The following is a 27,652-nucleotide window of genomic DNA, read 5'->3' as shown; positions in this document are numbered from 1 at the left end:
TCCACTGGTATTTAGAGCAGAATGAGGAACTGCTATGTAAGCCAGATGGCTGGGGGACCCAATTAAATCGTACCTCAGTATGAGTCCCTGGCTTCACAAGAGTAATGTTAAGGAAGAAAATTGGAGGAGGACAAGAAATAAACAATTATTTGCAATTTTGGTGCAGTTTAATTTTAGTGTAACAATTTGACAAGTTTATAGAATTATTTTTCTGGCATTGGGGAATCTGCAGCATGTTGTGTTTTACTTTAGAGTCATAGAGAGATACAGCACTGAAACAGGCCCTTTGGCCCACCGAGTCTGTGCCGACCATCAACCACCCATTTATACTAATCCTACATTAATCCCATATTCCCTACCACCTACCTATACTAGGGGCAATTTACAATGGCCAATTTACCCATCAACCTGCAAGTCTTTGGCTGTGGGAGGAAACCGGAGCACCCAGCAGAAACCCACCTGGTCACAGGGAGAACTTGCAAATTCCGCACAGGCAGTACCCAGAACCGAACCGGGGTCGCTGGAGCTGTGAGGCTGCGGTGCTAACCACTGCACCACTGTGCCAGATGAGTTGCACTGCTGCATGATGTGCAGTTCATAACCAATGCTAATTTAATTTTCTGCTAATTCATGCCAATGCAAGCGCACAGCCAGAAGACCTGGTCAACTTAAAGATATATTATTGTATTACTTTGGGTATTGATTGTGAACTCTTTTAGATATTTTCTGTTCCTTTTCTTATGTTAAGATATGTATTTTGTTCTTGGCATTTCATTTTGATTCTGCAACTCTGCCTCATTTAACCATTTACCTTGCATGGGAATTTACAGGTGTGCTGCATAAGCAGCCTTTGCATAGGATAGTATTTCTTCGTGAATTCTTTTTGCTGTTGGTAAACTGGAGCTGAAACAAGCTCGACCGATATGAGCAGAAAGAGGTTTGCCTGCATTGGAAGAGATCTCAACGGATTCATACCTGTCCAAGGAGCCACGTGTCTACACCACATCAGCGTTTTCTGGATATGTTTGTAGCTGTGTCTTCACTTAAGCTCCACTAGGGATATAATTGTAAGAACCTTTGCTGTCTCCTGTAGCTAGACTCAAAACCTCCTTAAGGACCGGAATGGCTTTTCAGGTGGTGGTGACAGTCATGATTGTCTTGAACATTTATACCACTGGTTCATTTTCAGGCTGCCTCTAGTAGCTTGTCAGATCAGCCACAATGCATACATCAGCTCACTGATGTATTGTTTGGCTACTTTTCAAGAGGGCAGTGACCGTCAAGAAAGGACTATTCATTTCTTCCAAAGTGTTTGGCTTTCCAAAAGTGCAAGGCCTCACTTGACTGAATGTATGTGAGGGATTCCATTCTACTCACATGTAGTTTACAATACCACCATTATTGCAAAGCTGTAGTGCTGTAGGTGGATGAATCCATATCAACCCAGGATATTCTCCCAAGTCATGGCTCATATCTTCTATATGGAATCCAAGAGCTGCAGCAGAAAGAAAACACAAGTGAATCGCATAAGGATAGAAAAAGTGCGAACATGAGTTGCCAGGTACACTGAAGTGTCATACAGATGACAAATTCAACAATAATAGAGAGACAATTTTCAGTACACTGGGAAGGCCCAGCAGCGCAAGAATTCTTGCATCATGTTCATAATTAACTGTCATGCCCTCGCATGTATTATGTTCCCATACTATGCGTTTCCCACAAGGCATTTGCGTCTAATCATATTCTGAAGCAGAAATATGATGCAAGACAAAGTAACTCTGAGAAAAACATTCTCGTCCAAATGCCCAAACTTTATTTGTGCAACAATGGATGTTTTGGTGGAGTGTCATTGTTTCATGCATCCTTCTTCCCATGTGAGACAATGTATGATGAGTGTCTTCTACTAATTAATATAGTCCTTCTGCAAGGTGCCACTCTAGAGGAAAAAGGAGATAAGGTGGTAGGCTGCCTGGGATCCTTTTGTAGGTCGGAAGCTGCCAGTGTGACATTTGTTACTGTGGTGCCTGCTGCAGTTTGCTAAATTTCTGGCTCTGTGTGGACCACTTGAGTGCGTGGCATGAATGGTGAGTCACCGTGGGATTTAGTTTCCTCTTTCATGCCTAATTCTGCCATGTCCTGTTGCTGGCCATCTCCTTTGCATGGCCTGCCATTTGCCTAAGAGCAGACCTCGAGAGGTGCAGTGATGCTACTAAAGCCCTAAGATAATCCTGTTTAGCCAATTTCCCAGTATGGTTAGTCCAGAGAACAACAGATATGTCGCTTCTGACCGAATCCACAGCTGTTCTTAGGATCTCAGTTAAAAGGGATGTCCCTGTAAACGCCCCTGCCAGTGTGACATGTTTCAGGGATGAGTGTGCTGCTCTGAAGAGGTCAAATATCACTGCATGGATGCAGGTAGTGGACTCCTTCATATTAGCCATCATACTTTGCAGAGTTGGTTGCACATGCTCAAAGGCCTCAGTGAATCGATAGTGCTCAGAAAGTGTTCATCTTCTGTCGGCAGGCTCCGGGTCTCACCATTTGAGGGTGACTTGGATCTGGTCCTTCGGCTAATTCCTTGTTCCTGTGTTGTCTTCTACACTTGCTTCTCCAATGTGCGCTTCATCCAATGTGCCCTGCTTTAATTCTAATTCTACAGTTTTCAGGACTAATGGCTGCTACACATATAGTGATTGATGCGGAATCTAATGGGTGGTGGGCCCACAATCTCAGGTCCTGCAAGATGCTGCTCTTCAGCTGCCCCCATAGAATTAGAATAGGATAAAGCATACACTATAATCTACATTCCTTGTAACATATTTCAATACCAAACATACTATGATATATAAGGCATAATATCTGTGGGTGCTGGGAATCTGAAATATAAACAGAAAATGCTGGAAGTACTCAACAGGTCAGGCAAGAACTGTGGCGAGTAAAACAGGTCTGTGACCTTTTGTCTGAGCAGGAAAATGTTACGTGTGTAACCGGATTTAACCAGACCTTGTGGGGAGGTGGGGAAAGAACAAAGGGGAAACCTATGATAAGGCAGGAATGATTTAAATAACGAAAGGGATAATGGTGCATGACAAAAGAGGGTGGTAATACTTCTTCTTTGGCCTCCTTGTCTTGAGAGACAATGGGTAAGCGCCTGGAGGTGGTCAGTGGTTTGTGGAGCAGTGCCTGGAGTGGTTATAAAGGCCAATTCTAGAGTGACAGACTCTTCCACAGGCGCTGCAGATAAAATTGGTTGTCGGGACTATTACACAGTTGGCTCTCCCCTTGCGCTTCTGTCTTTTTTCCTGCCAACTGCTAAGTCTCTTCGACTCGCCACACTTTAGCCCCGCCTTTATGGCTGTCCGCCAGCTCTGGCGATCACTGGCAACTGACTCCCATGACTTGTGGTCAATGTCACAGGACTTCATGTCGCGTTTGCAGATGTCTTTAAAGTGGGGGAATGGACGACGGGCGGGTCTGATACAATGTGTCTTTGGGGATCCTGCCATCTTCCATGCGGCTCACATGGTCAAGCCATCTCAAGCGCCGTTGGCTCAGTAGGGTGTATATGCTGGGGATGTTGGCCGCCTCGAGGACTTCTGCGTTGGAGATATGATCCTGCCACCTGATGCCAAGGATTCTCTGGAGGCAGCGAAGATGGAATGAATTGAGATGTCTTGGTAATACACAAGACACTAAAGATGGGTTTAAAGGAGCTGTACATGTAACAACAGAATCATTACCAGCACCTGCTGTCTGAAAAAAATGGGAGCTCTGGTTCTGATGCAAAATGATGTCATCACATACATCTATGTTTTATCCATGGGTGTTGAGAATGTGGATGCGACATAACTCCATATTCCTGCCTTTGCCCCATATGTGAGTAATCTGATTTTTTTAAGTTACTGAAAATAACAATATACAAAACTATTTTATAGGTAGTTTGGGGTACACTATTCAGTTCCTTAGTAAAATTTTTTAAAAAGTTCAAAATCTACCTGTTCGTGTCCTGGTGCCCAAAATTCCAGCTTAGTTTTTGGAACCTTTTCGAAGGCCTGCAAGGAGTAGGGACGCAGATTGAAAGTATTGGGGAGAAGATGCCGGGGGAATATGAGAAAGCACTTTTTTACGCAGTGGCTGGTAATGACCTGGAATTCACTGTCTCAAGGGTGGTGGAAGCAGAGACAATCAATGACACCAAGTGGATGTTGGATGGCCACCTGAGAGAAATAGACTTGCAGGGCTACGGGGATCGAGCCAGGAGTGGAACTGACAGTATAGCTCGGTGGAGAGCTGCTATGGACTTGATGGGCTCTAAGTTGAATTTTACCTGCAACTCATTCAACTTGTTCCTGATACTCCATGCATTTGTATAAAGAATGCTTATTCGTGCCATACACCCTAACCTGTCCTTCTGCTTTAATGTTTTGCTCATGTGTTTCTTATTTCTCACTACTGTTTTAATCACTTTACGTCTTTTAGTTTGAACTTTACCTGTAGTGTCTCGAGCACAATTTCTGATTGTTACATTATTCTCTTCTCTTTTCTTTGTTTTTCAACCATTATTTATACTACTTTTTTCTCCCAAGTCCTTCCCTCCATTTAATTGTTTGAAGTCTTTGTGACTGGCCTATCATCCTTTACGTTAGAACCCTGATTCCAGCCCAGTTCAGGTGGAGCCTGCCCTAATAGAGTCGTACAGCATAGAAACAGGTCCTTTGGCCCACCATGTCCATGCCAACCATAATGCCTATCTATACTAATCCCACCTGCCTGCATTAATTCCATATCCCTCTATGCCTTGCTCATTCAAGTACCTGTCCAGATGCCTTTGAAATGTTGCTACTGTTCCTGCCTCCACCACCTCCTCAGGCAACTCATTCCAGATACCCACTATTCTTTGTGTGAAAAATGTACCCCTTTGATCCCCTTTCACCTTAAATCCTCCCTCTCACAAATCTATGCCCTTTAATTTTAGTCACCCCTACCATGGGAAACAGACTCTCATAATTTTATATACCTCTATCATGTCCCCTCTCAGCCTCCTTCACTCCAGGGAAAACAGACCCAGCCTATCCAATCTCTCTTTATAACTCAAGCCCTCCAAACCAGGCAACATCCTTGTGAATGTTTTCTGCACCCTCTCTAGCTTAATCACATCTTTCCTGTAGTGCGGCGACCAGAACTGCACACAGTACTCCTGTCCCAATAGCAGTGTCCCACTTTCCCACATCACTCCTTCAGCCACGTGTTCGCTCTGTAATCTGCTTATCCCAATGCCAATTTGCACATGGCTCAGGTGATAACCTAGAGATTATAATCTTTTAGCTCCTATTCCTTAATTTAGCTCCTAGTTCCTGGTAGTCTCCAAACAAGACCTCTTGCCTATGTTGTTGGTCCCAACATGGATCACAATAATTGGATCCTCCCCTTCCTTCTCCAACATCCTTTCAAGCTGATTCGCAGTGTCCCTCACCCCAGTACCAGGTACTCAACATATCATGTCTGACTCTTAGATACTGCTTACAAAGCCCTTTAATTTTTTCCCTTCAAGTATTAATTCAGTTCTCTTTTGAATGTTGTGGTTGAATCAGCTTTCACCACCCTATTAGGCAGTGCGTTCTAGGTCATAATAACTTGCTGCGTAAAATAAAAAGTTTCTTTGTGTTGCCTCTGGTTGTTTTGCTAATCACCTTAAATCTCTATCTCTATCCTCTGGTTACTGGCTTTTCTGCCAATGGAAATCGTGTCTCATTATTTACTCTTTGTAAAACGCTTCAAGATTTTGACTGTCTCTATTAACTTTCTCAATAATCTTCTCTGTTCCAAGATGAGCAACACCAGCTTCTCTAGTCTTTTTATGTAACTGAAGACCATTGCAGTAAATCTCTTCTGCATTTTCTCAAAGGCATTGACATCCTTCCTAAATTGGGGTACCCAGAATTGGACACGATGCATGAGCTGGATTAAGAAACAATAGAGGTACTATTACACTATTGGATATATTCTATAGGCCACCAACTAGTGAGAAAGTTATAGAGGAGCAAGTTTGCAGGATAAATTACAGAGAGGTGCAAAAACTATAGAGTAGTGATAATTGGGGGACTTAATTGTCCTAATATAGACTGGGAAAGCAATAAGGTAAAGAGCAGAGAGGGGATAGAGTTTCTAAAGTGTATGCAGGAGAATTTCCTTGATCAGTATGTTTCTGGCCCAACAAAGAAGCAGACATTGCTAGTTCTGGTTCTGGGGAATGAGGTAGGTCAAGTGGATCAAGTGTCAGTCAGGGTCCTTTTAGGGAACAGTGATCATAGTATCATGAGGTTTAGGTTAGCCATGGGAAAGGACAAGGACCAATCTAGAGTAAAAATATTAATTTGGAGGAGTGCCAATTTAAGTGGGGTGAGAATGGATCTGTCCCAGGTAATTGGGATCAAAGACTGGAAGGCAAAACTGTAACTGAAGAATGGGCGGCGCAGTGGTTAGCACCGTAGCCTCACAACTCCAGCGACCCGGGTTCAATTCTGGGTACTGCCTGTGCGGAGTTTGCAAGTTCTCTCTGTGACCGCATGGGTTTTCGCTGGGTGCTCCGGTTTCCTCCCACAGCCAAAGATTTGCAGGTTGATAGGTAAATTGGCCATTATAAATTGCCCCTAGTGTAGGTAGGTGGTAGGGGAATTGAGGGAAGGTGGGGATGTGGTAGGAATATGGGATTAATGTAGGATTAGTATAAATGGGTGGTTGATGGTTGGCACAGACTCGGTGGGCCAAAGGGCCTGTTTCAGTGCTGTATCACTAAATTTAAAGAGATGTTTCGGGTACATTGGAGGTACATTTCCATGAAGGTGAAAAGTAGGGCAATGAAAGCTAGAGCTCCCTGGATAACGACAGAGATGGCGAGTAAGATGAAGCAGAAAAAGAGTATGTGTGACAGATGTCAAGTTGATAATACGAGCGAGAACCAGGCTGAATATAGAAAGTTCAGACGGGTAGTGAAAAAGGAAATCTGAGAGGCAAACGGAGAGTATGAGAAGAGGCTGGCAGTTAGTATGAAAGGGAATCCAAAAGTCTTGTTTAAGAAGTACATAATCAACAGTAAAATTGCAGGAATGGGAGGGGTGGGCCGATTAGGGACCAAAAATGTGATCTATACTTGGAAGCAGAGGGCATGGCTACGGTGCTTAATGAGTACTTTACATCTTTCTTTACCAAGGAAGAAGATACTGCCCAAGTCATAGTGAAGGCAGAAGTAGTTGAGATACTGGCTAGGCTACAAGTTAAGTCACCAGGACCGGATGGGCTGCATCTGAGGGTGCTGAGGGAAGCAAGGGTGGAAATTACAGAGGTACGGGCTATAATCTTCCAATCCTCCTTTATATATGGGGGTGATGCCAGAAGATTGGAGAATTGCAAATGTTACATCCTTCTTCCAAAAAGGGTGTAAAGATAATCCCAGCAACTACAGGACAGTTGTTTAACCTCAGTCATAGAACAGCTTTTAGAGATGATAATCTGGGACAAAATCAACAGTCACTTGGACAAGTGCGGATTAATTAGGGAAATGCAGCACAGATATGTTCAAGGCAACTCCTGTTTAACTAACTTGATTGAGTTTTTTGAAGAGGTAACAAAGATGTTTGATGAGGGTAATGATGTTGATGTGGTGTGCATGGATTTTCAAAAGGCATTTGATAAAATGCCACATAACAGGCTTGGCAGCAAAGTGGAAGCCCATGAAATAAAAGGGAAAATGACAGCATGAATATGAAGTTGGCTGAGTGCAAGAAACAGAAAGTAGTGGTGAATGATTGTTTTTCGTACTGGTGGAAGATATACTGTGGGGTTCCCCAGGGGTCAGAACTAGGACCAGTGCTTTTCCTGATATAGCAGCAGAGCATATCGGGAAAGAGGAGTTTAAAAAGAGCGCAGGAACACTGGCAGCGACACAGCACCAGAGCACCATCTCCAACAGCACTGCATGCGATCAGAAAGAAAAATTGAGGTGTGACATCACAGGGAAGCAAGTAGGTGATTGGCTGGGTAAGACTTCGGAGCTACAAACAGTGCGAGAGGGGAGAGAGGGCGGTGAGGCACAGGGAGCTAGTTGGTGTGTAGTTTCTTTCATTTTTATTTTCTTTTTTCTGCTGAGTTTAATTTTTTCTCTAACATCTAAGTCTATCTACTAAGTAGAAGCTAAAATACTAGTAGTCGGTAGGTGGTTACTCATTTGCTCATTCTATTTATAACCATTTTATTGTGTTTAAGTTCCAATTTACGGCAGTAAATAAATAAGACGAGGCATGGCAGGGCTGTTCACATGCATCGAATGCACATCCTGTGCCACGTGGAGACTCCAGGACCCTACCCATGTCCTGGACAACTACAAGTGCAGAAAGTGCCACCAGATGCAAAAACTCGAGTGTCAAATCTTGGAACCCAAGGAGCAACTGGTGTCACTGAGGTGCATTCACAATGATGAGAGATACGTGGATAGCATGTTTTAGGAGATGGTCACCCCGCAGCGTAAAAGAGCACAGGCAGAGGGGGACTGTGTGGTTGCCAGACAGTCAAGAAGAGCAAGGCAGGTAGTGCAGGAGTCCCTGGAGGGCATCCGACTTTATAACCGGTATTCAGTTCTGAGTACCGATAGAAGAGAGAGTTCCTCTAGAGTGTGCAGCGAGAGTTATGATCAGAGCACTATGGGTGGCTCAGCTGTGCAGGGAGGGAGGAGAAATGACAGGAGAGCAATTGTGTTAGAGGATTCTATAGTTAGGGGAACAGACAGGCTTTTCTGTGGTCAAAGGTGTGATTCCATGATGGTATGTTGCCTCCCTGCTGCAAGGGTCATGGATATCACTGAGCAGCTACAGAACAGTCTAGAGGGCGAGGGTGCACAGCCAGAGGGCGTGGTCCACATTGGTACAAACGATATAGGCAGAAAAAGGGATGAGTTCCTGCAAGCTGAGTTTAGGGGGTTAGGAAAGAGATTAGCAAGCAGGACTTCAAAGGTAGTAATCTCCAGATTGTTCCCAAGGCCATGTGCTAGTGAGTATAAAAATAGGAGAATACATCAGATGAATGCATGGCTGGAGAGATGGTACAGGAGGGAGGGCTTCAAATTTCTGGGGCATTGGGACCAGTTCTGGGAAAGGTGGGACCTGTACAAGCTGGACGGTCTACACCTGAACAGGACTGGGATGAATAGCCTTGCAGGAATGTTTGCTAGTGCTGTTGGGAATGGTTTAAACTAGATTGGCAGGGGGGTGAGAACCTGAGGGCAGTTTCAGATAGGACAAATTCAGAGCAGGAAATGGGAGGCAGAAAATTAGCAAATGACTCTGAAAGACTGAAGCAGCAAAGGTTAAAAAGGTGTACAACACAGGAATTTGGCAGTGTTATAAGGTATTTATTTAAATGCAAGGAGTATAGCAAATAAAGCCAATGAGCTGAGGGCACTGATAGGCACATGGTAGCATGATATCATTGCTATAACGGAAACCTGGCTTAAAGAGGGGCAAAATTGGCAGCTCAAATCCCCGGATATATAGTTTTCAAGCAGGATAGAGAGGGGGATAAAAAAGGAGGGGGTGTGGCATTATTGGTTAAAGAATCAATTACAGCTATGAGGAGGGATGATATGCTAAATGAATTATCAAATGAGGCCATATGGGTTGAGCTCAGAAATAAAAAAGGGCAGCCACGCCATTAGGAGTGTACTATGGGCCCCCAAATAGTGAGAGGGAGATGGAACAAATATGTAGGCAAATTTCTGAGTGCAAAAACTATAGAACAATAATAGTTGAGGATTTCAACTACCCCAATATCAACTGGGATACAAAGAGTGTGAAAGGCACAGAGGGGACAACGTTCTTGAACTGCATTCAAGAGAACTTTTTTAGCCAGCACGTAACAAGTCCAACAAGCGGGGGCGCAATTCTAGATTTAGTCTTAGGAAATGAAGCTGGGCAAGTGGATGAAATAGCGGTCGGTGACCATTTTGGAAATAGTGACCATTAGATTTAGCATTGTTATGGAAAAGGACAAAGATAGAACAGGAGTAAAAGTTCTAAATTGGGGAAAGGCAAATTTTATGAAACTGAGAGGAGATCTGGTGAAAGTGGACTGGATACAGCTACCTGAAGGAAAATCAGTGGCAAACCAGTGGGAGGCATTCAAAAGCGAGATTCTACAGGCACACTGCCAAATCTAGAGCCCCCTGATTATCTAGAATCATACAGGGTAAGATAAAGGAGAAAAAGAAAGCTGATGACAGTCACAAAAAACTTTAGAAAACCTAGAGGAGTATAGAAAGTGCAGGGGTAAAATAAAGAAGGAAATTAGGAAAGCAAAGACAGGACATGAAAAAATATTGGCAGGTAAAATCAAGGAAAACTCAAAGATGTTTTATCAATATATTAAGAATAAGAGGTTCACTAAGGAAAGGGTAGGGCCTATCAGAGATGTACAAGGTAACTTATGCGTGTCTGTGTCTTCACAAAGAACATAGAACATAGAACATACAGCACAGAACAGGCCCTTCGGCCCACAATGTTGTGCCGATCCTTTGTCCTCTGTCAAGGACAATTTAATCTATACCCCATCATTCTCCTTTATCCATATACCTATCCAAAAGCCTTTTGAAAGTCCCTAAAGTTTCTGACTCAACAACTTCCCCGGGCAAGGCATTCCATGCCTCGACCACTCTCTGGGTAAAGAACCTTCCCCTGACATCCCCCTTATATCTCCCACCCTTCACCTTAAATTTATGACCCCTTGTAACGCTTTGCTCCACCCGGGGAAAAAGTTTCTGACTGTCTACCCTATCTATTCCCCTGATCATCTTATAAACCTCTATCATGTCACCCCTCATCCTTCTCCTTTCTAATGAGAAGAGGCCTAGAATGTTCAGCCTTTCCTCGTAAGACTTATTCTCCATTCCAGGCAACATCCTGGTAAATCTCCTCTGCACCCTCTCCAAGGCTTCCACATCCTTCCTAAAATGAGGCGACCAGAACTGCACACAGTACTCCAAATGAGGCCTTACCAAGGTCCTGTACAGCTGCATCATCACCTCACGGCTCTTAAATTCAATCCCTCTGCTAATGAACGCTAACACCCCATATGCCTTCTTCACAGCCCTATCCACTTGACTTGCAACTTTCAATGATCTATGCACATAGACCCCAAGGTCTCTCTGCTCCTCCACATGCCCAAGAACCCTACCGTTAACCCAGTATTTTGCATTCATGTTTGTCCTTCCAAAATGGACGACCTCACACTTTTCAGGGTTAAACTCCATCTGCCACTTTTCAGCCCAGCACTGCAACCTATCCAAGTCCCTTTGCAGACGACAATAGCCCTCCTCGGTATCCACAACTCCACCAACCTTTGTATCATCTGCAAATTTACTGACCCACCCTTCGACTTCCTCATCCAAGTCGTTAATAAAAATCACAAACAGGAGAGGACCCAGAACTGATCCCTGTGGCACGCCACTGGTAACTGGGCTCCAGGCTGAGTATTTACCATCTAAGACCACTCTCTGCCTTCTATCAGTTAGCCAATTCTTAATCCAACTGGCCACATTCCCCACTATCCCATGCCTCCTGACTTTCTCCATAAGTCTACCATGGGGGACCTTATCAAATGCCTTACTAAAATCCATGTACACCACATCCACTGGTTTACCCTCATCCACTTGCTTGGTCACCTGCTCAAAGAATTCAATCAGGCTTGTGAGGCAAGACCTACCCCTCACAAAACCGTGCTGACTGTCCCGAATCAAGCAGTGTCTTTCCAGATGCTCAGAAATCCTATCCCTCAGCACCTTTTCCATCAACTTGCCTACCACCGAAGTAAGACTAACTGGCCTGTAATTCCCAGGGTTGTTCCTATTCCCTTTCTTGAACAGGGGCACAACATTTGCCACCCTCCAATCACCTGGTACCACCCCCGTCAGCAGAGAAGATGAAAAGATCATTGCCAGCGGCTCTGCAATTTCATCCCTTGCTTCCCATAACATCCTTGGATATACCCCGTCAGGCCCGGGAGACTTGTCTATCTTCAAGTTATTCAAAAACCCCAACACATCTTCCCTCCTAACGAGCACTTCCTCGAGCTTACCAGTCTGTTTCACACCGTCCTCTTCAGTAATACACCCCTTCTCATTCGTAAATACCGAAGAGAAGTACTCATTCAAAACCTCACTTATCTCTTCCGGCTCAACACACAGTCTCCCGCTATTGTCCTTGACCGGACCTATGGTCCCCCTAGTCATCCTCATATTTCTGACATACGCGTAAAAGGCCTTGGGGTTTTCTTTTATCCTACCCGCCAAGCATTTTTCATGCCCTCTCTTAGCTCTCCTAATCCCTTTCTTCAGATCCTTCCTGGCCATCTTGTATCCCTCCAGAGCTATGCCTGTGCCCTTTTTCCTCAACTTTATATACGCATCCTTCTTCTTCCTAACAAGACTCTCAACCTCTCTTGTCAACCACGGTTCCCTCACATGACCATCCCTTCCCTGTCTGACAGGGACATGCTTATCAATGGCCCCTACTATCTGCTCCTTGAAAAAGTTCCACATTTCGACCGTGCCCTTCCCTGCCAGCATATGCTCCCAACTTATGCTCCTCAGTTCCTGCCTGACAGCATCATATCTACCCTTCCCCCAATTGTAAACCTTGCCCTGTTGCACATACCTATCCCTCTCCATTACCACAGTGAATGCTACAGAATTGTGATCACTATCTCCAAAGTGCTCGCCCACCAACAGCTCTATCACTTGCCCTGGTTCATTACCTAGTACCAAATCCAATATTGCCTCCCCTCTGGTCGGGCAGTCTACATACTGAGTCAGAAAAGCTTCCTGGACATACTGCACAAACACTACCCCATCCAAACTATTCGATCTAAAGAGTTGCCAATCAATATTTGGGAAGTTGAAATCCCCCATAATTACTACCCTGTGACTTCTGCTCACAGGAGAGGGATGGTGCAGACATTGTAGTTAAAGAGGAAGATTGGGACCTATTGGACACAATAAGCATAATGAAAGGGGAAGTACTACAGGTCCTGACATTCTTGAAAGGACTGGGGCTGGATGGATTGTATCCCAGGCTGTTAAAGGAAGCCAGGGAGGAAAGAGTGGATGCTCTGAGGATCATTCTCAAATCCTCACTAGATACAGGTGAGATCCCAGAGGATTGGAGGTCTGCGAACATTGTATCATTGTTTAAAAAGGGTGCGAGGGACAGCCAAATAATTATAGGCCGGTCAGTCTGACCTCGGTGGTGGGAAATTATTAGAATTAGAATTAATGCTGAGAGATAGGATATACTGTCACTTAGAAAGGCATGGATTAATTGGGATAGTCAGCATGGATTTGTTAAGGGAAGGTTGTGTCTTACCAACTTAATTGAATTTTTTGAGGAAGTAACAAGGAGAATTGATGAGGGTAGTGTAGTAGATGTTGTCCTACATGGCTTTTAGTAAGGCATTTGACAAGGTCCCGCATGGCAGACTGGTTAGAAAAGTAAAATCCCATGGCATACAGTAGAATGTGGTGAGTTGGATCCAAAATTAGTTCAGTGGCAGGAAACAAAGGGTAATGGTCGATGGATGTTTTTGTGAATGGAAAGCGGTTTCCAGTGGCGTTCCACAGTGCTGTGTGTTGGATCCCTTGCTGTTTGTGGTATATATTAATGATTTGGACTTGAATGTGGGAGGCATGACTGGTAAATTTGTAGATGACACAAAAATTGGCATGTAGTTGATAATGAAAAGGATAGCATAGACCCTAGAATGATATCAATGGTTTGGTTGAGTGGGCAGAAAAGTGGCCAATGGAATTCAGTCTGGAGGAGTGTGAGGTAATGCATTTGGGGAGGGCAAACAAAGCAGGGGAATACACAATAAATGGGAGGATATAGAGAGAGGTAGAGGAAGTGAGAGGCCCTGCAGTGCATGTCCACAGATTCTTGAAGGTGACAGGACAGGTAAAGTGGTAGAAGGTATATAGAATGCTTTTCTTTTTTGGCCGAGGTATTGAATACTAAAGCAGATATGTAATGCTGGAACTGCATAAAACACTGGTTAGGCCACAGCTGGAGTATTGCGTGCAGTTCTGGTCACCACATTACAGGAAGGACATAATTGCTCTGGAGAGAGTACAGAGGAGATTTACAGGAATGTTGCCAGGGCTTGAAAATTGCAGTCATGAGGAAAGATTGGATTGGCTAGGATTGTTTTCCTTAGAACAGAGGAGGCTGGGGGGTAACTAAATTGAGGTGTACAACATTGAGGGGCCTAGTAGAGTAGACAGAAAGGATCTGTTTCCCCTAGCAGAGAGGTTAATTACCAGGAGGCACAGATTTAAAGTGATTGGTAGAAGGATTAGAGGGGACATGAGGAAAACCTTTTTCAACCAGAGGAAGGTGGGTGTCTGGAATTCGCTGCCTGGATCAGTGGTGGAGGCAGAAACCCTCAACTCATTTAAAAGGTACCTGGACTTGCACCTGAAGTGCTATAACCTAGAAGGCCAGCTAGTTTTTTCAGCAGGTGCAGCTACAGTGGGCTGAATGGCGTCTTTCTGTGCCATAACTTTTCTATGTTTCTATATTAATGGCTTGGACTTGGGTGTGCAGGACATAATTTCAAAATTTGCAGATGACAAAACCTGGAAGTATTATGAACTGTGAGGAGGATATTGAGACTTCAAGAGGACCGAGACAGGCTGGTGAACTGGGCGGACATGTGGCAGAAGAAATTTAATGTAGAAAAGTGTGAAATGATTCATTTTGGTCGGAAAAACAAGGAGAGGCCATGTAAAATAAAGGATAGTATTCTAAAGTGGGTATAGGAACAGAGAGACCTGGGCATATATATGCACAAATCATTGATGGTGGCGGGGCAGGTTGAGAAAGTCATTAATAAGGCATATGGAATCCTGAGCTTTATATATAGAAGCATTGAGTACAAAAAGCACGGTAGTTATGATGGACCTTTATAAAACTCTGGTTCGGCCTCAACTGGAATATAGTATCTTAGTCTGGGCACTGCAATTTAGGAAGGATGTGAAAGCTTTAGAGAGGGTGCAGAAGGTTTGCGAGAATGTTTCCAGAGATGAGGGTCTTCGCTTACATGGATAGATTGGAGAGGTTTGGGTTGTTCTCCTTAGAGAAGAGAAGGTTGAGAGGAGATTTGATGGAAATGTCCAAAACCATGAGGGGTCAGGACAGAATAGATAGGGAGAAACTGTTCCCATTGGCAGAAGGGTTGAGAACCAGAGGGTACCAATTTAAGATGATTGGCAAAGGAAGCAACGGCGACATGAGAAAAAGCTTTCTTATGCAGCGAGTGATTAGGATTGCACTGCCTGGGACTGTGGTGGAGGCAGATACAATCCAAGCTTTCAAGAGTGTAGGATGAGTACCTGAAACAGGGCTATGGGGAAAGGAGAGGGGGAAGTGGGACAAGCTGAGATGCTCTTGCAGAGAGCCAGCATGGACTTGATTGACCAAATGGCCTCCTTCTGTGCAGTAACCATTCTATGGGATCTAACCAGTGCTTTATAAATGTTTAGAATAATTTCCTTCCATTGGTACTTTATTCGTAAAGCCAAAAATCCCAGATACCTTTTTAACTGTCGTCTTTACTTGTCCTGCCATCCTCACAGACTTGAATGGGTGCACCACTAGACATCTCTGTTGCTGCATCCCTTTTAAAATTGCACCATTTACTTGAAATTGCTTCTCCTCAATATTCTTACCAAAGTGAATCACTTCACACTTCTCTGTGTTAAATTTAATCTGCTGTGTGTCTGCACATTTCACCAATCTATCTCTGTCTTATCCACCTCACTGTTCGCTACATTTCCGAGTTTCGTGGCATCTATATGTTTTGAAATTATACCTTGTATACCCAAGTCCTGTTCATTAATATATACCAAAAAGAGCAGTGGTTCCAACATCAAGCGCTGAGGGAAATAACTGCACACTGGTTTGAAAAGGAAATTGGATAGGCACTTGAGGGAAATAAACTTACAGGGCTACTGGAATAGAGCCAGGGAATGGGACTGATTAGATTGCTCTGCAGAGAGCCAGCGTGGACTCTATGGACTGAATGGCCTCCTTCTGTGCCTTATGACTCTACGACTCCCCTCCGATCTGAAAAACAACCATTCACTACCGCAGTCTGCTTTCTGTCACTTCACTAATTTTGCAAATCAGTCTATTATGTGGTACTTTATTAAACGTTTTTTGAAAGTTCATATACACATCGACCACAATACCCTCCGTCATCCTCAGCTTGACATTATAAATAGAAGCATAGAGTACAAAAGCAAAAAAGTTATGCTAAACCTTTATAAAACACTGGTTAGGCCCCAGCTTGAGCATTGTGGCCAATTCTTGGCGCCACACTTTAAGGAGCATGTCAAGGCATTGGAGAGGGTGCAGGTTTACCTGAATGGTGTCAAGAAAGTGGAATTTGTGACATGTGGAGAGACTAGGGAAACTGGAGTTGTTTTCCTTAGAACAGAGAAGATAAGGGGTGATTTGATAGAGGTGTTCAAAATCATGAGTATTTTTTTTTTAAAGAGTAAAGAAGGGAGAAACTCTTTCTCGTGGCTGAAGCGTTGGTAACCAGAGGATATGGATTTAAAGTGTTGGGGACAGAATTGAGAGAGAGAATTGAAACCCCAGTCCTCATCCCTTTACTGTCCGTAATCAGTGTGATTTTTTTTGAAAAGGAAGATGGATTTCTTTCTTAATCTCGGAGTGCACTTTTATAAATTATGAATGAAGAAATAGTTAGTTAGTCACGTGACTTGCCTTGTCTTGGGGCAAAGGCATGCGTTGCAGGCCTGGCGAAGAAAGCGTTTTCACTCCTGAAGTGTTAGGTGAATTCATATATTGAAGTGGGGTTGGATTTTCAGCAGGTCACAAGTTAGTTGCTTGTAGTCTTATGACATTGATTTTCTGTACTGATGGGCTTGAAAAGGAACAGGCTTGGAGGCTTTAAGATGTAGTAGTCTCTCCAGTTTTAAGGCACAGGTGTTTTGCCTTTGCTTCTGTCACAGCTATAGTTTGCAGACTCTCCCAGTCTCTTCCTGGCACTTGAAGTAATAAGATTCGATATCTGCGATTAACTTTGGTCGGGTGACCACCTGATAAGTATTTCTGTTGTCCACCCAGAATGATTTGAAGTCCAAAGCCATTGCTACACAATGGAGGATGGATGGTGGCCATTCGCACCTACTTATGATTTAACTGGTTTTATATAGCTCTCCTTGTTAAGTTTTGAGCTCGGATACATTGAGTGTAGAAATCCATAGATACTGAGTTGTGGGTAAGGCCAAAAACAACAGGAGGTAGAATTCCACAAATGGTTTTATCTTGGTATGTCTGTTCAAGGAAGGTATTCCACCCGTGATCATTCAATTAGGAACTTTGCAGAGGCTTGAGATACTTCTGAATCTGGGCTGAAATTGCAAAAATCGCCTGACCCTCGGCAGCCATTGTGGTTCATTTAAAAAGAAAATGCAGCTCCAGAAGATTCCATGCTGAATACATCTCGTTTAAAGTTATGAACAGGACATGCCTTTACTGGGCGTGACAAAGGATAGTGTCAAAAGAACCAGAGGTGTCATGAAGAAAAAAAATTGCAAGGTGAGTTGTTATGATCTGGAATGCACTGCCTGAAAGGTTGATGGAAGCAGATTCAGTAGTAACTTTCAGAAGGAAATTGGATAAGTACTTGAAGGAATAAGTTTGCAGGGCTTTGGGGACTAATTGATTAGCGCTTCAAACACTGGTACAGGTATAAAAACAAGAAATGCTGGAATCACTCAGCAGGTCTGGCAGCATCTGTGGAAAGAGAAGCAGAGTTAACGTTTCGGGTCAGTGACCCTTCTTTGGAACGGACAAATATTAGAAAAGTCACATTATAAGCAAGTGAAGGTGGGGGTGGGGCAAGAGATAACAAAGGAGAAGGTGCAGATTGGACCAGGCCACATAGCTGACCAAAAGGTCACTGAGCAAAGGCAAACAATATGTTACTTGTGTGTTGAAAGACAAAGCATTAGTACAGATTAGTTGTAAATACACTGAATATTGAACAGCAGCAAGTGCAAACCTGAAAAAAACAGTGGGTAAGCAAACTGAACAAACTAAGATGAAATGAAATAAATGCAAAAAAAGATTGTAAAAAAAAAAAGAATGTAAAAAAAAAAGGAGGAAAAAATAACTAAAAATGAAAATAAAATGGGGGGCTGTCATGCTCTGAAATTATTGAACTCAATGTTCAGTCCGGCAGGCTGTAGTGTGCCTAATCGGTAGATGAGATGCTGTTCCTCGAGCTTGCGTTGATGTTCACTGGAACACTGCAGCAATCCCAGGACAGAGATGTGAGCATGAGAGCAGGGGGGAGTGTTGAAATGGCAAGCAACCGGAAGCTCAGGGTCCTGCTTGCGGACTGAGCGGTGATGTTCTGCAAAGCGGTCACCCAGTCTGCGCTTGGTCTCCCCAATGTAGAGGAGACCACACTGTGAGCAGCGAATACAGTATACTACATTGAAAGAAGTACAAGTAAATCGCTGCTTCACCTGAAAGGAGTGTTTGGGGCCTGGGATAGTGAGGAGAGAGGAGGTAAATGGGCAGGTATTACACCTCCTGCGATTGCAGGGGAAGGTGCCCTGGGACGGGGACGAGGTGGTGGGGGTAATGGAGGAGTGGACCAGGGTGTCGCGGAGGGAACGATCCCTTCGGAATGCTGACAGGGGAAGGGAGGGGAAGATGCGACTGGTAGTGGCATCACGCTGGAGGTGGCGAAAATGGCGGAGGATGATCCTTTGGATATGGAGGCTGGTGGGATGAAAAGTGAGGACAAGGGGAACCCTGTCACGGTTCTGGAAGGGAGGGGAAGGGGTGAGGGTAGAGGTGCGGGGAATGGGTCGGACACGGTTGAGGGCCCTGTCAACCACAGTGGGGGGAAATCCTCGGTTGAGGAAAAAGGAGGTCATCAGAAGCACCGTCATGGAAGGTAGCATCATCAGAGCAGATGCGTCGGAGACGGAGAAACTGGGAGAATGGAATGGAGTCCTTACAGGAGGTAGGGTGTGAAGAAGTGTAGTCGAGGTAGCTGTGGGAGTCGGTGGGCTTATAATGGATATTGGTAGACAACCTATCCCCAGAGATGGAGACAGAGAAGTCGAGGAAGGGAAGGGAAGTGTCAGAGATGCACTATGTAAAGGTGAGAGAAGGGTGGAAATTGGAAGCAAAGTTGATAAAGTTTTCTAGTTCGGCGCGGGAGCAGGAAACGGCACCGATACAGTCATCAATGTACCGGAAAAAGAGTTGGGGGAGGGGGCCTGAGTAGGACTGGAACAAAGAATGCTCGACATATCCCACAAAAAGACAGGCATAACTAGGACCCATGCGGGTACCCATAGCGACACCTTTTACTTGAAGGAAGTGCGTGGAGTTGAAGGAGAAGTTGTTCAATGTGAGAACAAGTTCAGCCAGGCGGAGGAGGGTGGTGGTGGATGGGGACTGGTTGGGCCTCTGTTCCAGGAAGAAGCGGAGAGCCCTCAAACCATCCTGGTGGGGGATGGAGGTGTAGAGCGATTGGACGTCCATAGTGAAGAGGAGGTGACCAGGAAACTGGAAATTGTCAAAATGACGTAGGGCGTCAGAAGAGTCACGGATGTAGGTGGGAAGAGACTGGACCAGCGGAGAAAAGATAGAGTCTAGATAGGAAGAAATAAGTTCAGTGGGGCAGGAGCAGGCTGACACAATGGGTCTGCCGGGACAGTCCCGTTTGTGGATTTTGGGAAGGAGGTCGAAGCGGGCTGTCCGGGGTTGTGGGACTATGAGGTTGGAAGCTGTAGAGGGAAGATCTCCAGAGGAGATGAGGTCAGTGACAGTCCTTTGGACTGTGGCTTGCTGTTCGGTGGTGGGGTCATGGTCCAGAGGGAGGTAGAAAGAAGTGTCTGTGAGTTGGCGTTGAGCTTCTGCAAGGTAGAGGTCGGTACGCCATACAACAACAGCACCACCCTTGTCTGCAGGTTTGATGACCATGTCGGGGTTAGACCTGAGAGAACGGAGTGCCTCAAGTTCAGAGGGGGACAGGTTAGAGTGAGTGAGGGGGGCAGAGAAATTGAGACGACCAATGTCTCGCCGACAGTTTTCAATGAAGAGATCAAGAGCGGGTAAGAGGGCAGGGGGAGGGGTCCAGGTAGAGGGAGAATGCTGGAGGTGGGTGAATGGGTCTGCTGGTCGGGGGGAGGACTCCTGGTCAAAGAAGTGAGCCCGGAGGCGGAGGTGACGGAAGAAGAGCTCAACGTCATGCCGAGCGCGAAATTCATTGAGGTGGGGGCGTAAGGGGATAAAACTGAGACCTTTGCTGAGTACAGAACGCTCAGCATCAGAGAGGGGGAGGTCAGAGGGTATAGTGAATACACGGTAAGGGGTCAGATCAGAAGGGGTGGGGTCAGAGGGAAGTGAAGCGGAAGGAGGATCTGGAGGGGCATTAGTCCCCATCAGCTGCTGGAGCTTGCGTTCCTTAACACCTGAAAGGAAGAAAAAAAGTTTTTTGTTAATGCGTCAGATGAGACGTAAGATGAGATGAAACTGCGGAGTAGAACAGCTTTGAGATAAGGTGAGACGGTGCTGCTGGAGAGAGAGGTCCAGTGTGTGCATGTGGCGGCGCATAGCACTGAGTGTGGATCTCAGGATGCGGCGAGAGTAGCAGTCCGAGGAACGTTGTATTTCTCGGAGATACCTGTGATCCTGGGTGGTTTCAAAGCATGATGGGTGAAACTGCAGTTGGAATCCACGTGGAATAAGTCGGAGCCGGAGACAGTCACTGAGGAAGGAGATGTGGCTGTGAAAACGAGTTTTGGTAGATACCTTATCAAACACCAGGAGGGAAATAGAAAGCAATGAAGGTGAACAAGGTAAAAGAGACAAACGAAAATCCCGTCAGAGAGAAGAGCAGAACTTCTTCAAGATAGGCATTCCTGGAAGAGAAGTGGCAGTGAATTAAACACTAAAATAAAAGCAAAATACTGCGGATGCTGGAAATCCTGGTACAGGTATGATGGACCAAATGGCTGCCTTCTTTGCTGTATCTATGATTCTGCGATAAAGTTGTCTGATTGTATATATGTATCAGAACGGTTTGAAGATTTGTGATTTTTTCCTACAGTAAGTTCTGAAGGTAAATAGACTATTGGAAAGAATTTGAGAAATAGATTTGATTTACTAAAATGTTGCTACTTGCATAGTTTTTTTTCTTTCCCTGAACTCTTATTCATAGGGGCAAAACTGCAGTTCTGACAGATGAAAGAATTCGTACCATGAATGAGGTGATATCGGGAATGCGAATCATCAAGATGTATGCATGGGAAAAGCCCTTGTCAGTTTTGATTGCTCAAATTAGAAAGTAAGTTTTTGACAATATGTTGCCACTTACTCAGTAAATATTAACTGATGATCTGGATCATTTTATCTGTAAGTTACTTGTGGAAGATAACTTATCTGGTTTTAAAATTGATAGTCTAGGAAATAAAATTTGTGTTCCTAAATCTTACACAACTGACAAATGTTTTATTTATTTATTTAGAGATACAGCACTGAAATAGGCCCTTCGGCCCACTGAGTCTGTGCCGACCAACAACCACCCATTTATACTAATCCTACATTAATCCCATATTCCCTACCACATCCCCACCACCTACCTACACTCGGGGCAATTTACACTGGCCAATTTACCTAACAACCTGCAAGTCTTTAGCTGTGGGAGGAAACCAGAGCACCCAGCAGAAACCCATGAGGCCACAGGGAGAACTTGCAAACTCCACACAGGCAGTACCCAGAACTGAACCCGGGTCACTGGAGCTGTGAGGCTGCAATGCTAACCACTGCGCCACTGTGCCGTTATATATATTTATAAAAAAATATGTTGCATCTGTTACAGCTACCAGATTTGATAGTTATTAGAAGACCTGGCTACATGTCAGGATAATAGCAGCCATTAGCTCATGCTTGTTCCTTAAGTTTTCAAAATCGATGTGTGATGATATCAGAGTATTGAATCCAAAGTTCATTAGTGCCCTGACTTCAGATCTCAACTGTTTCAAATTAGGTTTGATTAGATAGCCAATGCTTTACTTCCCTCAAAAGCTTTTAGGGTTTTCAATCTTTCAGCATATCTCATCTTGCTGCAATGGTTCCACTGTTTCCTTCCCCCTACCCCACACCGCACCCCACCACCCCCCACCCAGGTCCTGTAAAATCCCAGCTAGTAAATGAGCAATGGTGGGTCATCAAACTGGGCAACGTTCCCATGAGGGGGAAAAGAATGAAATAGATCCTTGGATAACTCAAAATATTGAGATTAAAATGAAACAGCAAAAAATGAGGCTTATGATAAATATCAGGCTCAAACCACAGTAGATAATCGAGCAGAATGTAGAAAGTGCAGAGGAATACTGAAAAAAAGGAACAAAGAGTGTATGAGAAAAGAATGGGTAACATAAAAGGGAACTCAAGTCTTCGATAAGTCTTTTGTAAACATATAAAGAGTAGGGACAAAAAGGAAATCTTCCCGTGGAGGCAAATGACAAAGCTGATGTACTAAATGAGTACTTTAGTATCTTTCTCTTCGTTTATGAATATAGGTGCAAATGTCACAGTAAAGGAGATGGGGATAATGAAATTGGATAGGATAGAAATAGATGAGATAGTTGAGGTTGGCAAAGCTCAAAATAGAAAAGTCACCCAGTCTGGATGGAACGCATCCAAGGTTGCTGAGGGACCTAAGGGTGAAAATAACAGACTCTTCTGGCCACTGTCTTTCAATCCTTCTTGGATATAGGAGTGGTGCCAGAGGACTGGAGAATTACAAATGTTGCACTTCTGTTCAAAAAGAAAAGGGGAGAGGACCATACTATGGGGAAGTCAGAGCAATATCAGTGATGGGGAAACTTTTTAGAGTGCATTATTCAAGAAAGAATTAATTGTCACTTGCAAAGGCATTGGTTAATAAGTAACATCAAGCGCATTTTAAGGTAAATTGTGGCAAATCTGATAGACATGATAGTGTTCTTTGAAGTAATGGAGAAGGATGATGAGGGCAGTACAGTTATGTACATATGGACTTTCAAAAGGCATTTAAACAGCCTGATAAAGTTTCCCCATAATGAACCTATGAGCAAAATTAAAGTCCATGAGATTAAAGGGGGCAGTGGTAGAATGGATATGAAATTGGCTGAGACAGAAAATAGAGAGTAATAATGAAAGATTGTTTTTCAGATTGGAGGGAAGTATGTGACAGTATCGCCCCAAGGTTGGTTTTCGAACCTTTGCTCTTTTGATGTATGTTAATGAATTGGACTTAGTTAGTAAGCGAGTAATTTCAAAGTTTGCAGACGACACAAAACACAGAAATGTAGTAAATGGAGGATAGTAGCAAACTTGAAGAGAGTATGGACAGACTGGTGAAATGGGCAGAAACATGGCAGATGATGTTTAATGCATGGAAGCATGAAGTGATGCATTTTGGAAGGAAAAATTAGGAGAGGAAATATTAGCTGGTTCAATTTTAAAGAGGGTGTAGGAGCTGCAAGTTCACATATACAAATCTTTAAAGGTGGCAGGACATGTTGATAAATCTGTTTAAAAAAGCATATTGGATCCTTGGCTTTATAAATGAAGGCATACAGTACAAAGGCAAAGAAGTTATGCGAAATCTTTATAAATCGCTGGTTCAACCTTAGCTGAAGTATTGTGTTCATTTCTGGGCACCATACTTTAGGAAGGATGTCAAGACCTTGGTGAGGGTGCAGAGGAGATTTATTTGAATGGTGCCAGGGATGAGCGACTTCAGTTATGTGGAGAGACTGGAGTGCAGCGGTTCAAGAAGGCAGCTTACCACCACCTTCTCAAGGGCAACTAGGGATGGGCAATAAATGCTGGCCTAGCCGGCAACGCTCACATCCCATGAATGAATAAAAAAAAAGTTTTAGCTGTAATTTCATGTCTGCCATAAAGAGTTCCACTGGTATTTAGAGCAGAATGAGGAACTGCTATGTAAGCCAGATGGCTGGGGGACCCAATTAAATCGTACCTCAGTATGAGTCCCTGGCTTCACAAGAGTAATGTTAAGGAAGAAAATTGGAGGAGGACAAGAAATAAACAATTATTTGCAATTTTGGTGCAGTTTAATTTTAGTGTAACAATTTGACAAGTTTATAGAATTATTTTTCTGGCATTGGGGAATCTGCAGCATGTTGTGTTTTACTTTAGAGCCATAGAGAGATACAGCACTGAAACAGGCCCTTTGGCCCACCGAGTCTGTGCCGACCATCAACCACCCATTTATACGAATCCTACATTAATCCCATATTCCCTACCACCTACCTATACTAGGGGCAATTTACAATGGCCAATTTACCCATCAACCTGCAAGTCTTTGGCTGTGGGAGGAAACCGGAGCACCCGGTGGAAACCCATACAGTCATAGAGAGAACCTGCAAACTCCACACAGGCAGTACCCTGAACTGAACCCGGGTCACTGGAGCTGTGAGGCTGCGGTGCTAACCACTGCACCACTACTATGGCTGGAAAGTATAAGTTTTATGTTCATTTAAAAAAAGTTACATATATATCTAAGTATGTATTACTTATTACTTAAACTAGATAAAACACTGATCTACTGAAGCACAATAAGGCTCAGGTTGTTTACAAAGGATGTATTTTTGGTAAACTATTAGTAGAGGACGTCAGATGAATGTTTATTCTAAAATAAAACCTTTCATTTGAAACTAGCATACAAATTGTGTGAAGAAAACAAATGATTGTTGTACTCTACATTTCAGGAAGGAGATTGTCAAGGTTCTGCAAAGTTCTTACCTGCGTGGCTTGAACATGGCCTCATTCTTTATTTCTAACAAGATGATATTGTTTTTTACATTCCTGGTGTACGTGCTGCTTGGCAACACTATCACAGCAAGTCGTGTGTTTATCACAGTATCGTTGTACAGTGCTGTGAGACTCACAGTCACCCTGTTCTTCCCAGCAGCTATTCAGACAGTTTCTGAGGGATTAATTAGCATAAGAAGGATAAAGGTATGTACAAGTATTGAAAAATAATTTTGCTGCTAATTTTGTTTTTCTTATTAGAAAATGCTTATTACTTTGGTGAATTTTCATGCTCGAGATGGGGAAAATTGGTGCAAGGAAATAAAACACTTTGCAGATTAAGACGCTCAGTCCCCGCTTTAAATGATACAGATAACATCAAATACTCTGGCAGCAAAAGGAAGTAATAATAGAATACCTGTTGGAAACATAGGGACTGGAGTGGGTCATTCAGCCCCTTGAGTCATGTTCCACCATTCAGTTAGATTATGGTTGATCTGCATCGCAACTCCATCTACCCACCTTGGTTCTATATCCCTTGATACTCTTGCCTAATAAAACTGTGTCAATCTCAGTTTTGCAATTTTCAATTGACCTGGCCTCAACAAATTTTTTGGGGGTTATTCCAGATTTTCACTACCCTCTGTGTGGAGAGAAGCTTTCTGACATTGCCCCTGAACAACCTAGTTCTAATTTTAAGGCTATTCCCTCTTGTTCTGAAGGAAATAGTTTTAATCCTTTAATCATCTTCAACACCTCAATTATATAACCACCTGACCTATTCTCGAGGCAATACAAACCTAATCAGTGCACACTGTCCTCATAATTTAACCCTTTTAGCCATGGTATCATTCTGGTGAATCTGCGCTGCAGTCCCTCCAAGGCTAGTAGATTCTTTCTGAGGTGAGGTGCCTGGAACTGAATGCAGTGCTCCAGATGGAGTCTAACCAGAGCTCTCTGCAGCTGTAACATAACTTCCAGCCCTGTTGAACCATAGAAAAGAACAGAATCATAGAATTGAGACAAAGGCTAACCGTCCATTAAATTACCCATTATACCTGTTCACTAGTTTTGACGTGATATGTGCATAGACCCTAAATCTCTATGCAGCTCCACAGTTCCCAGCTTCTCCCCATGTAGAAAATACTGTCATTTATCTTTCTTGTATCCAAAGTGAATGACCTCGCGCTTCCTCAGGTTGAGCTCCATCTGCCAGTTTTACCCCACTCAATTAATTATCAACGTCTCTTTGCGATATCTTGCTCTCATTTACATGACTTACTGTCCCACCTAACTTAGTGTCGTCAGCAAACATGAATATATGGCTCTCTCTTCCTTCATCCAAGACATTTATAAATATAGTGAAAAGCTGATTCCCCAGTACAGATCCATGGGGGACAACACCAGTCACATCCTGTTAATTGGAGTACTTATCCATTATCTCTGTCTCCTACCTCCTAACCAGTTCCTTATACATGTCAAAAGGTTGCTTCTAATTCCATTCACTTCTGTTTTCCCTAACTGTTTCTTGCATTAAAAATAAAGCAGACAAGATGAAAAATAAGAACATATCTCCTTAAGGTTCAGTTTACTTATTTTTTCCTCAGGTCAAGCGCACTCATACATTTTTTTCTTAGATCGAGGGCAATCATACATTTTTCATCACTTCAGTTGTGCGTGTCACCTATCATGGTTGAATGCTATAACATAATATACTGGTTGTGTGACTTGCAGTAAAATACCACTTTTTTGGGTTTGCTTTATTTTCTGCTAGTGTTTTGAGATTGAGAAAAGTAGCTTTGTTTCTTGAAAACATCTTGCCAGTTTTCTTACTAAATTGTCAAGTGTTCAGGTTTACAAATATATTTACTTAAGGCGAAGGGAGGATGCACAGCAGATTTACTGGAATGCTGCCAGAAATGTCAGGCTTCAATAACACGAAGAGACTAGAAAAGCAGGGATTGTTTTCGGTGCAGAGCACATTAAGGGGAGATCCCCCTATGGGGCAGCAGTTGGGCAAGCGTGATCATCATAAGGTTTATGGTACATTGATGCTAATGACATAGGTAAGAATGTGGTCCTGCAGTAAGAGTTTAGTGAGCTAGGTAAGAAATTAGCAAGCAGAACCTCAAAAGTAGCAATCTCTGGATTACTCCCAGTATCACGCGCAAGTGAGTATAGAAATAGGAGGATAGTGCAGATGAATGCGTGGCTGGAAAGGTGGTGCAAGAGGGGAGGGCTTTAGATTCCTGGGACACTGGGACCAGTCCTGGAGAAACTGGGACCTGTACAGGCTGGACGAGTTGTACTTGAACAGAACTGAGACAAATTTCCTTGCGGGATGATTTGCTACTGCTGTTGGGAGGGTTTAAACTAACTTGGCAGGGATGTGGGAACCAGAAGATAATGCAAGAGAGGAACACCAAGATGCACAGAACATTGGAAGAGACAAATGTCACTAGAGTAGGAAATATCAAAATATTAGGTGGGGTCAGAGTGTTAGAACAGTATGAGAGAAGGGAGTAGTTCCGTATTAGATGAGAGTGGACTGAGAAGGACTATGAGGAACGCAAAGACAGGATTACAATGCACGTGTGTAAACACACAAAATGTGGTGAATAAGGTTGGTGAACTACAAGCACAAATAGCAGTATGGGAATATGATAGAGTGGCAATAACAGAAACACGGCTTAAAATGGTGAGGACTGGGTGCTTGATATACAAGGATATCC

General features: G+C 43.7%; 1 protein-coding gene across 5 annotated transcripts in view; it reads left to right on the top strand.

Annotated features, from left to right (window-relative positions):
* The window catches only part of abcc4 (ATP binding cassette subfamily C member 4 (PEL blood group)), a 566,891-nt gene that overhangs the window by 130,662 nt on the left and 408,577 nt on the right, over positions 1–27,652 (top strand). For all 5 annotated transcript variants that reach the window (XM_068034379.1, XM_068034378.1, XM_068034377.1 and 2 more), the window contains exons 7-8: positions 21,316–21,441; positions 24,878–25,127. In XM_068034379.1, the coding sequence (XP_067890480.1) occupies positions 21,316–21,441; positions 24,878–25,127 (376 nt within the window). The remainder of the gene's footprint in view (positions 1–21,315; positions 21,442–24,877; positions 25,128–27,652) is intronic.

The sequence above is a fragment of the Heterodontus francisci genome, chromosome 6 (genome assembly GCF_036365525.1).
Source record: "Heterodontus francisci isolate sHetFra1 chromosome 6, sHetFra1.hap1, whole genome shotgun sequence".
Lineage (NCBI taxonomy): Eukaryota > Metazoa > Chordata > Chondrichthyes > Heterodontiformes > Heterodontidae > Heterodontus > Heterodontus francisci.
Note: the sequence above shows the minus strand (reverse complement) of the source record. Positions and strands in the feature narration are given on the sequence as shown.